Raw genomic sequence first — 11,282 nt, 5'->3', positions numbered from 1 at the left:
GGCAGTAAGGATGGGCGGACATGTCTCAGCCTCCACCACTCTCAGCACTGGAGCCCCCCAGGGGTGTGTTCTGAGCCCCCTGCTGTACTCTTTGTACACATATGACTGTGTGGCCACTACCAGCTCCACCACCATCATCAAGTTTGCTGACGACACCGTCGTGGTGGGCCTGATCTCTGATAACAACGAGACGGCCTACCTGAAGGAGATTAGGAATCTGGAGAACTGGTGCCAGAGGAACAACCTCCTTCTAAACGTCAGTAAGACAAAGGAGCTGATAGTGGACTTCAGCACTAAGCAGGAGAGGAACTACCAGACCCCCGTCATCAACGAGTGCCCAGTGGAGAGAGTGGACAGCTTCAAATACCTCGGAGTTCACATCACGCAGGACCTGTCATGGTCCTGTCACATCAACACCGTGGTGAAAAAGGCCCGACAGCGTCTCTACCACCTCAGACGCTTGAGAGACTTCCAACTGCCCTCCAAGGTGCTCAGGAACTTTTACTCGTGCACCATAGAGAGCATCCTGGCGGGAAACATCTTAACCTGGTTCAGGAACAGCACCATGCAGGACAGACGAGCTCTAGAGAGGGTTGTGCGGTCAGCTGAGCGCACCATCCGCTCCGAGCTCCCTGACCTGCACTCAATCTACAGCAGGCGGTGCTGGACCAAGGCCAGGAAGATCGTGAAGGACCTCAGCCATCCCAACAACAGACTGTTCTCTCTGCTGAGGTCAGGAAAGCGATTCCGCTCCCTGAAGACCAACACAGAGAGACTGAGGAGGAGCTTCTTCCCGCAGGCGATACGGTCTCTCAATCACACCACCACACAGTACTGACCCACACATACAGTTCTTACACACACACTGGACTTTCTGGACTTTGGTTTTGCACAACACTGGTCACTATATTCTTCATTTCCGGTTAATACTTGTACAGCTGCTGTTATTGTGTATATATTTATTTATGTTTAGATTTCTTCATACATTCTTATATAGTTCTATATTGTGTATTTTGTTGTACAGTTATTTTATTTTCAACTTTAATTTATATATTTTATCTTATTCTTCCCAGTTAAATTTACCCTTCATTCTAATTTGTGTTGTACAGTTATTTCATTTTTAACCTTAATTTATATTTTATTCCTTCCTAGTTAAATTTACCCTTTTTAATTTTTCATATTTATTTCCTATCTTATTCATAGCCTTTTCCTTTTTTGTTTTCTTTAGGTCACGAGCAGTTGTCCAAGCATTTCACTACATATCGTACTGTGTATGACTGTGTACGTGACAAATAAAAATTTGAATTTGAATTTGAATTTGGAGTAGCTTTGCTAAATATGGATAATTTCAACAGAGGACAAGTTAAAAATAAGCAAAATGTTGGGCATGGTATAAAAGACTAATGTTGGCACAGGTGCAACATCTTCATCTGCTCCTTACAGAGTCGCTGCATCCTTTTTATACCTACAATATCAGTCTAAGCACTTAAAGCATCTGTACTTGTATTTATTTTTAAAAATCAAAAGGGTTCCCGTGTGAATCTGCATGTAGTAAATATGGCGATTTGTTGCATGGAGGCATGCAAGATAGCTGCTTTTCACCTAAGCTAAGTAGCTTGCAAGCAAGTCATGAACTGGGATGCAGACTTCTTTTCTATTACTAAACCTTCACCTTATGTTTGCGTCTCATTCTTATGCCTAACTTCATGTTCTACATGCTGCAGGACCTGAAATCAGCCACACGAGGGAGCTTGCACCCCATGTTCACGATCCAAAATCTTAACCTTTCATTTCGTTCCAGTAGTTTGCAGCCAAGGGAATGAGTCAGAATATCATGCCACCATTTTATTTTTTACTTGTATTATAGCCCAGTTCTCCCTTTGATAACAAATGATGGGTATAATGACCTGTGATGTGCTAAATCTTTGTTCACGTGTGGGTGTCAGTGGGAGGATGGAAGTGCTGAGGGTTCCGAGCGTGGTTCACATGAGTGCATGGAGGCTGATATCTGATAATAATAATAATAATAAAAAGTCTTTGCATTTTAATTTGGATCGAATTCCATACTTAAAAATATGATTTGCTGCACGAATCATCCTTCTTCTCTCGCAGTCGACATGCACCAGAAAGGGTAGAGGTGCAGTCACAGAGCTGAAATGGACATAATGTGTAAGTCTCAACGATTCCAGGTTTCCTTGACAACAGTAACATGGCAACAATCACTCCATATACAATAATCTCCCTTTCCTTTTTCTGCTCCTTTTCTTATTCTCTTGCTGGGCTCTTTGAGTCCATTTTTAAAAAAGAAAGCTCTTTAATTCCTGCCTGTCATCACTGGCCTTTCACTGTTTTACTGCGCACTATAATAGCTCACGAACAGTGAATGAATCATCAGAAAAGCATAACCTGTAAATGAGTTATGAAAATGTGTGGTCATGACTTTATCTGGGGCTTGGACTGTTTTTAATGTGATTTCCTATTCAGTGTATAAAACGCGTGGCAGATAGTAAAATAACAGACCTCAAGGCCACTGTGCACTCACTTTCTCAAGACTCAAAAAAGCAATTTATTTAGTTCTCAAAGCTGTGAAGGTTGCAGTTAAATGTCACTACTACAGTTTATTTACATGTTTCTACAACGGTATTTTATCATCTCCTTTTCTGTCTACAGAGTTTCTATATCATCCTATCAACAATTATCCTCTGATGAGTGAGCCTCACAACATTGTCCTGTTATCACTGTTTCCTTCACATTTTCTTAGTCACTCCTCCTGTCTTGTCTACTCATTTGCATCACTACATCTTTTTCTCTTTGTTGGTATAATACATCCCTTCCAGCTATCCCTGTTAACAATCTAACCACTTGCTCCCCGTGGGGCACCATCACAGCGCTCCCAGATCGTGGCAGGAGCGGGACTTCTGCCTCAGGAACTTCCCCACCTCTCGCTCTCGAGGGTACCGAGGCACCAGACTGGACAGGAAACGTTTGGCACGAGATGTGATGCTTTCACGTTGCCCTCCTCCGCTCATGTCCTCGGCGCTTGTCCCCGGAGGCCAGGGAGACTGGCCCCTGGCTAGTCGCACCGCACACTCCAGGAGTTCCACGGTACGGTGATCCAGAGAGGCGGAGATCTCCAGATACAGACAGTTGAAAAGGGCAGCGCTAGACATGGCCTCTGTGAGAGGAAAACAGGAGACGGAGGAGATCAGAAAAAAGGCAGCTGTCACAGCTTATATTCAGAGCCACATGTCTTTTCATCCATATAAACCTTTTGATACTCCTTCACCTGTAATAGATTGTTGGTAGTAGAGGTTCCAAGCCAGGGCACGTCTAAGAGGAAGAGCTGCATGTCAGCCTTCAGTGACGACTAAGAAGGCTACTCTTACAAAGCACAATACTTGGGAAATATGTGATAAAAATGTTCCCGCTTAAGGTGGAAACAACAAACATGTTTCACCACTTGAGGCAAAAACACACCAGGGAATACAACCAGATGTCCAACACAAAAACAAATGAGTGACTCCACTGAGATTTACTAACAACACTCAGTACATGCACTCCATGTACTGAGTCAGGCAAGCATTAAGAAAATGTTCAGTTTAAAAAATATGTATACTGTCACAAATATTATGGTCACAAAACCTTCTTGAAATGTTGAGCACTACGTTGCAGGTTTATGATCTGTGCCTTAATCTGTGTTCAGAATACAGAAAAAGGCCATTATAACAACATAAACCATCACACGAACCTGGCCTTAAGCAACAAAAGGGTGCCCATTTATCCCAGGCCCACCGCTGTTTCCAGTCAGCACATCGTAAAACACACTGTAAAGTATGGCTGAATAAATGAAATAGATTTGTGTGTACACAGCTGAATCAATAAGGACAGGTAGCTGTAAATATTGTGATTACACCGTAAGTCATTAGCAACCATGATATGTTGTGTATCATCTAAGGCTTGTAGCTGGGGTTATGGAAGGATCTTCTACTCAAAGGAGCAATTACCCTTTAAAAGTGAAAATTTCAGGGTTAAAGTCTCAAAAAGATAACTAAAACAGCAAGAGCAAGCTTTTATCTCTTGGTAATGAAAACTGTGCTGGAGGGAAGATGTCTGCATGCTAAGTGAGATATCTTTCATAGTTTTCCAACTGTGCAAAACACGCAATACGAAGTATGTCATCAAGAGGTTTATACAACGACTGGATCGCCTGTGATAGTGATAGTTAATATTTACTGATTAAGTAAACAGGACAGAGCTTGTATAAAGTAAGCTAAATCAAGCTGGAATTTTTTGCTTTAGTTTCTTTATATAGTTCTGTAGCACATTTGTCTTTAGTTTCATCTTCAATGCAGACCATGATCTCCCTCTGCAGTATTGGTCTGCAGGGTCATTTAAATAAGGAAGAATGGCATACACTGGGTTGAAAAGTATGTAGTTTCATAGCCTGTGTGATATAAAACTGTGGCGTGTGGACAAGCAGCGTAGTCACGGTGAACAGGCTTTTGCTTTAACTGTAATTAAACTCCCACACTGCAATAAAGCATGACATTCACATTTACGTTGTTTATGGAGAGAAAGAAAGAGCGTAAAATGTCAATGTCAAGTGTAATGAAGAAAGCCAAAACAGAACTAAACTGTGAAAAGAATCTGCTCCCAAAGGAAATGCTTATACTTTATATGAAAGAGTAATGTAAAGTGTAATGTATCAAAAAAATATTTTTTTTTAGGTGACTTGGAAAAGATAATCGTCTCACCTTGAGAGGTGACCTCACGCGTGCGAACGAGGTCACTCTTATTACCAACGAGGATTATTGGAGTCTGGGGCTGAGTCTCTCTCAGGAGAAGCCGAAGTTGCGCGGTACGGTGGAAGCTACGCCTGTCAGTCACCGAAAACACCAAGACGCACACCTCACTCTGCAGAGCCGACAGGTCCTTAATGACAAGCACAGGGACAGAGGATGATGCATTTTTGTTCTTTGTGAAATATAAGACACTAAAATAGAAATGAAATTTAAAAAACCCAAAACAAACTCAAAGATTCTAATTCAAACTGATGTAGTGTTTTGCATATGAATCAAAATCTTTTTCCTTCATAATGTTTTACTTTCCAGTGCTCTGATGAATATTTCCACCAACCCTAAAAATACAGAAAAGAGAAAGATTGTGTTTGAAGAACCAGCAGGTGGCTGATCTGTCTTTTTAACTTTACCTGAAACCCTTGTTAGTCAACAGCTGCACACTCCTCTTCCAGCAGCAAAGGGACTCCAAAAATATCAAATTCCTGAGTGATTTTTTCACACAAACTGAACTCACCATCACTTTGTCTTTAGTCAGTGCTGCCATGGTCCACTGAGTTTTCATTAAATTTTAATTAAGTCTACAACTGAGCACAGACCAAAAGGAACGTATGAACCCTAATGGTGTAACTGGGAAATTAGATAAGTAGATTCCTTGGTGTGGTAGTTAGCGCTGCAACCTCACGGCAGATTTGAATCCATGTGCCAACTGAGGCCTTTCTGTGTGGCATTTGCATGTTGTCCCCGTGCCTGCGTGGGTTCTCACAAGGTACTCCAACTTCCTCCCAGGGTTCAAAGCCATAATTGGCGTTTCTAAATTGGCTGTAGGTGTTAATGCGAGCATAAATAGTAAATTTGTCTCGCTATGTAAAATCTACAACAGACTGGTGACCTGTCCAAGCTGTACCCAACCTCTCTTGCCCCACAACAGCTGGGGTAAGCTCCTGCCACAACCCTAAATTGGACAAGTAGTTAGAAGGATGGACGGATGGAGATTCCTTATAAAGCCACAGTTTTAGTGTGTTTTAGCATTTCTCACATCTGGTAGCACAAGGAGTAACACATTATAATCCCCCACATCAGAAAAGACAGATTGTGCCACAAGAGTGTAGCTTCAGCATTTTCGCACATGCACCTACAGTAAATCAGAAACATTAATGTAGTCATTTGGCACACCAGCTCTGTGGGCGACTCCTTCTCTGTCTTTCTGTATGTTTCTCTCTCTCCTATTCACATCCTCACGCTGATGCCTCAGAGCTGCACTCACGGGAAAATAAGAAAGTGTGGAAAACAACCTGATAATGAGCTTTCCTTCAGTCGACCAGATGCAGATGCTGCAGATTGACTGTCCCCTTTTTGTCCAACAGTTCTCTGAGCTTGACAGTTTTTGTTACAGTGATGGCAATAAACAATACAGGGTGCTCCAAATACTGTGCACACTGTGAGCAGATCAAATGCTAAATATGCAGTAAGCATTTGTTTATATATTGTAACTGAACCATTTTTTATGTCAAATGTAAGCTGTATTAGTAATCTATCAGAGGCAGTCTACCCTGCCCCCAACAATAAAATTGTGCTCACGAGTGCTGTGATACACTCGTGTTCATGCATTAATATGCTGTCAGTTCTGCTTGCAAATTTCTCTACACGCTCTTTCAAACTCTTTTTCTATTACCCCAGTTAATCTCTTAATACAGCGAAGCTTTATTCCTCCCAGCACACAGAGTTCTTCAAATACTGAAAAGCAAATGAAACCAAGTGCTGAAAAATCTAAACTGCAAAGGAGCAATTTAAGCTTCTTCTTCTTAAAGCAGTCCAAGTATTCAGCACAGAGGAGCAGCTGAACACACTGTATACAGCTGCACAGAGGGCTCACTGGCCTAATGAGGGAGCAGGAAGCAGAGTGGGAGCTATGAAGTGTTGTTTGGCTCACCTGTCTCCAGTTGTCATAGATAATGATGGTGCTCTCCTCATCATCCACGGTAACTGTGTGCACATAACCCTCCCCTAAGGACAAAGGGAGCAGCAGTTAGGTCTCAGGAGGGAAATGGGCACTGTGATTTATTTACTTGCTGCTCACTTACTCCACTGCAATACATTGCTCTGCATACAAACAGCACTGTACCATCAGAATCCACAGATGCAGTCCTGTCCATGTCTCCCGCGAGGGCCAGGGCCAGAGAGGACTTCCCGACGCCATTCTGCCCCAGGAGAGCAATCCTTAGTGGCCCGTCAGGTCTGCCCTCCACAGTCACGGTTGGAGTATCATCCAAGGCAGGGCTGAAACTGTTTGGGGACACCGAAGGCCCGGCCGCACCTGACGCCCAGTCGCATTCATCGTGGACGGCTTCCTCTCGCCTGAGCTGGTGCTTAATTGGCAGAGGAGTGCTTCCTCTGCGAACGGTTGGAGTGCTGGGCAGAGTCATACTGTCACACTGGTGGGAAAGAAGAACATAGACAGACAGTGTAACACTCGTGAAATAGTGATTCCCACATGCCAACCAGAGCAAATCCCAAAACCTGATCTACATGAACCTCTCCTTATTTTTTCCCTATATCTTTACTGTTGTGGATTCTATGTGCAAAAATGTTTGTGATCATAAAGCTCGGGCTCTAGGTTGTAGATATCCCTGATAGGATCATCAGGCACACAGCACTGGCTGTGGCTTTGCCCTAAGGTTTGGGATAAAAATAAATAAGGATTATTCTGAACTGGAAAGAATGTAGTTTTAAAAATGAGCAGTTCCCCTTAAATGGACTGCAAAGACAGAAAGAACTTCTTTTTAAAACCCTGAAAATTCAAAGAGTGTACAGGGAGATATACTTATTAGTCACTAACATAAGTGAAGCATTGGAAATCCTTGCTTCAATAAATCTCATAATGAACAAAAAGCTCCCCAGTCAACACAGCAATACTAGGATGGAGTAGAACCTGACTAACCGCTGGACCTGATATTACTCTTTGCAAGCAGCCCAAGGGGAACACATTAGATATATAATGAATTATGACATGGCTATTGTCTATAGACTTTTTAGCAATGCATTTGATTAAGTAGTGAAATAGCCTACACAAAGACAAGTTTGCTTAACTGTAATACATAGTCTGCTATTTGTGCAGTAAAATCCCCAAAGTAGTCAAACTATGTGATGATACTATTTCAAATTGATCCAGTCCATCATATTCTTCATGATATTCTGTGAAAATGTTTCTCACATTAGCAACACACACATACTGTGAAGTTTGGGTTCACGTTTTAACACCTAGAGAAACCGTTTAGTGTCAACCTGACAGCTGACTAAGGTCAGCGAAAGGAGGCAAGCAATGTGGCCTCACAATAAATAGACTCTGGATATAAATATGCAGATTCTGTGGGCAAGAGCTTTGGTACTGAAAGCTTTTTGGTTTTTGTTTGCAGTGCTGAGCAATCATGTTTGAGTAGATTTGGGTTGCATGGAAATAAACAAACCCTGCAAAGAGCAAAAGAGAGATTATATTTGCTTAGATTAAATTTCAAGACCATCAGCTGTCATGTGATGAAGAGTTATGTCTTTATTAGGTTTTTTAAAAACAAATTTATCTTATTTATCTTCATTATCAAACAATTACAGGTGCACAGAACAGGAATTCTTGGCCCAAATAGGCTTTGTTGTCCCAAAGGCTGAGTCATCAGATGATAACACATGGGTATCTGGGTTAGGTAGCAGGTGTTGTAATCTTAGCTTTTCTTCTCCTGCTACTATTTATTGATTTACCTTTGAGCAAAAATTGAGAGTTGTGTTATAAGACACCCTTTTCAAAAGGTTTACAACTATGCCTTACAATTTTTTCCACCATTGTCACTGGCATGACACCACAGGGCAGATTTGGCTGTAAGTCTTAAAGATATTAAATGAGTGTTGGATGGGTTTAAATGCAATGCCAAGTTATTCTGACATCAATAAACTTGTTACACATTGAATCAGCTGGGATCAAATTTGGCATTCTGTTTGTGCTATATATTGTCTATAAAAGCTATCCTGCCATTGCCTTTTAGTTTATGAAGTCCTGTGAATTCATCCCAATTTAGCACTTTGAACCAGATGTGATGAGTGAGGGTGGGATTCAATGGAGAAACCAAAAAACACTGTAAATGACCTCTCAGTCATAAGGTAGACCGGCCCTAAAGCTCTGCTTAATTGTCTCTCTGTATCTAATTAGAGCCATTATTTAAAAAAAAAAATGAAGACCCTGGTGTATTTAACATGATTTGAGACAAGCAACTGGGACCATGACTCACCAGAAACATCTTAAATGGGACCATAGAGCAAGAGAGCATTATGGTCTATTTCCTACAGACTTCTTTTCAATGGCAACCAGATGACTCAGCCTCTGCTGGTGTTTGGAAATAATGCAGGCCTAAGGCACTGTGACTGTCTTAAATCTCAGTCCATTTAGAACCTACCTCAGTCTTTTAGATATATTTGCGATATTGCATGGATCCAATGCCAAGTAAATAGAGGGCCAGTATTGCTGATACCGATAGCGATACTGATAACTTTAACCTATAAAGGCAGCTTATGTAGGTGAGATCAGTATGTCATGTTTTATGAGATCACCTCTAAATCCCTGTGGTTTTTATTTTCCATAATAATAAGTTAACACAACAAAACAGGCCTTTCAGCTTTTCATGTATTTTGAAACTGGAGTTCTTTTTTTGGAGACCTGAAATGTAAATGTGTGCTGCATACTGAATCCTAGTGGTTAGAAATAAAGTATCCTTTCTATTGCGCTAGTATCGATCAGATACCGATAGCACCGTATGTATATCGATAAACTATTGGTATTCGGATCAGTTCTCCCACCTCTAATATTTAGTGTAGATTTATGTCCATCTGACAATATTTATTCTTGTTTTAGCTGTTTCTGAAATTCTTAAAGAGAAAAATTTGGCATTTTAGCTGCTAAATTCTACTGTGTCGATTATTTAGCCAGAGGGTGTTTTAAAACACACCAAATTATTTTGTCTACTGAGTGGTATAATTTTTTTTTCATTTTTAGTGGCTGCCTTGACAACAATGGCAACTTAATAAGTAATTTTTGAAAATGCATATATTTTCAGAAATTAATAAATCGATTTATTGGTTGGATTTCTGAGGATTAATGTTAATTAATGGGGTAAACCTGTTGCTTAAAGGATAACCTTCAGTTCTTGGAACTGAGCAACAACCATAACATAGCAGATCCCGCCCTCCCTGCAAATAGACGTAACTAAGAATTGAGAAGTGGTGACAATTAACCTGAGATTAAAGGTTGAATGAAAACCAAAATCAGTCGAAAGGCGACATAAAGTTCTTGGAGGGCTGAAATGACATTTAAAGTTTGAGCTGCACTAAGCCACCGAGTGAGTTAATTATTGAGCACCATTATAATCGGTTGTTTATTGCATTGTGGTTAAAATTAGTCATTGTAGCCGTAACTCCATTATAAACTGACTCCTTGTATTTTGTAATGCAGGACACCCCCTCCCTGCACCACCACCACCTACCTACAACACTCACACACACACAGAGATTCAGCAAGAATACCATACACCGTCAGCACATAACCTCAGTTCCCTTCTTTTTTTTCTTTTCCTGCACCTTACCGTGGCCGCATTCTCCTCGCTGTCTTCGGGCACATCTGTCGGCATCTGCAAACTGAAATCAAGCGATCGGAAATGAGGACTCCAGAAGATATACAGGGAAGAGCATCATCACCATTCTTCCTCCTCACCCATGCCACCCCCACCCACCACTCTCACTTTATGAACCCCTTATCAAACAGCCCGGTATGATCTCTCACCTGTCAGGTGGTTATCAGCTACTAAAAAGTAAGCACTAAGCGCGGTCTCTCTCTCTTTCTCAATCTTCCCTCCCTAGCGCTCTCTCTCTCTCTCTCTCTCTCTCTCTCACTCTCTCCCCCCCTCTCTCTATCTCTCTCTCACTCTCTCTCTCTCTCTCTTCATTTCGCTCTTCGCTGTCATTCTGTGTTCTCAGGTTAGGGCCCAGGTCCAGATCGGTAAGTCAGTACTGCCATTCATCATCAGCACTCCACAGACTGACTACTGTGACTCACTGACTTGACGCCTAAAAAGCTCTCCAGATCTTGATTTGCTGCCTAGAGAGGAGAGGTGACACCACTACCACGTGCTGGAAATGTTTACTGCAGGTGCATGCAGCCCGGTGATAGCAGTGAAGCGTGATGCATGCGTGCATGTAGGGAGCAGTGCTGTAGGAAGATGCTCAGAGTCACGAAGCATTCACTGACCTCTGGTAGATGGAGGCGATGCAGGAAGCGGCCGCTAGGGGGCATTATAACATAAGTAATCACATTCCTAATTGACTTTTTTGTGTGTGTGTGTGTGAGAATGTTTAAAATGTGTTATTAGGTTATCCCTGCTGTAAAACAGAGACTTGATTGCCTACCCATTTGCTTACAAAGTTTAATAGCCCTATTTTTTTATTTTC

The 11,282-nt window shown here is 41.7% G+C and overlaps 1 protein-coding gene across 1 annotated transcript; it reads right to left on the bottom strand.

Moving 5' to 3' along the window:
• Window positions 1–2,538: 2,538 nt before the first annotated feature.
• Window positions 2,539–11,013, bottom strand: LOC113016961 (GTP-binding protein REM 2-like). Its single transcript, XM_026160194.2, has 6 exons — window positions 10,618–11,013; window positions 10,421–10,472; window positions 6,922–7,231; window positions 6,730–6,803; window positions 4,755–4,932; window positions 2,539–3,175 (listed from the first exon to the last, which is right to left on the bottom strand). Exons 2-6 carry the CDS (start codon window positions 10,463–10,465, stop codon window positions 2,883–2,885), a joined length of 900 nt encoding a protein of 299 aa, XP_026015979.1. The 5' UTR covers window positions 10,466–10,472; window positions 10,618–11,013; the 3' UTR covers window positions 2,539–2,882.
• Between the last annotated feature and the right edge of the window lie 269 nt (window positions 11,014–11,282).

The sequence above is a fragment of the Astatotilapia calliptera genome, chromosome 23 (genome assembly GCF_964374335.1).
Source record: "Astatotilapia calliptera chromosome 23, fAstCal68.1, whole genome shotgun sequence".
NCBI lineage: Eukaryota > Metazoa > Chordata > Actinopteri > Cichliformes > Cichlidae > Astatotilapia > Astatotilapia calliptera.
Note: the sequence above shows the minus strand (reverse complement) of the source record. Positions and strands in the feature narration are given on the sequence as shown.

Excerpts from the sequence above, each read along its gene's own strand:
- LOC113016961 (XM_026160194.2), bottom strand. The coding sequence starts at position 10,465 with ATGCCGACAGATGTGCCCGAAGACAGCGAGGAGAATGCGGCCACG. Across the intron at positions 6,804-6,921 it reads TGCATCTGTGGATTCTGATG|GGGAGGGTTATGTGCACACA; the intron begins GTACAGTGCTGT and ends CTTTGTCCTTAG. Across the intron at positions 3,176-4,754 it reads GCGTGAGGTCACCTCTCAAG|AGGCCATGTCTAGCGCTGCC; the intron begins GTGAGACGATTA and ends TTCCTCTCACAG.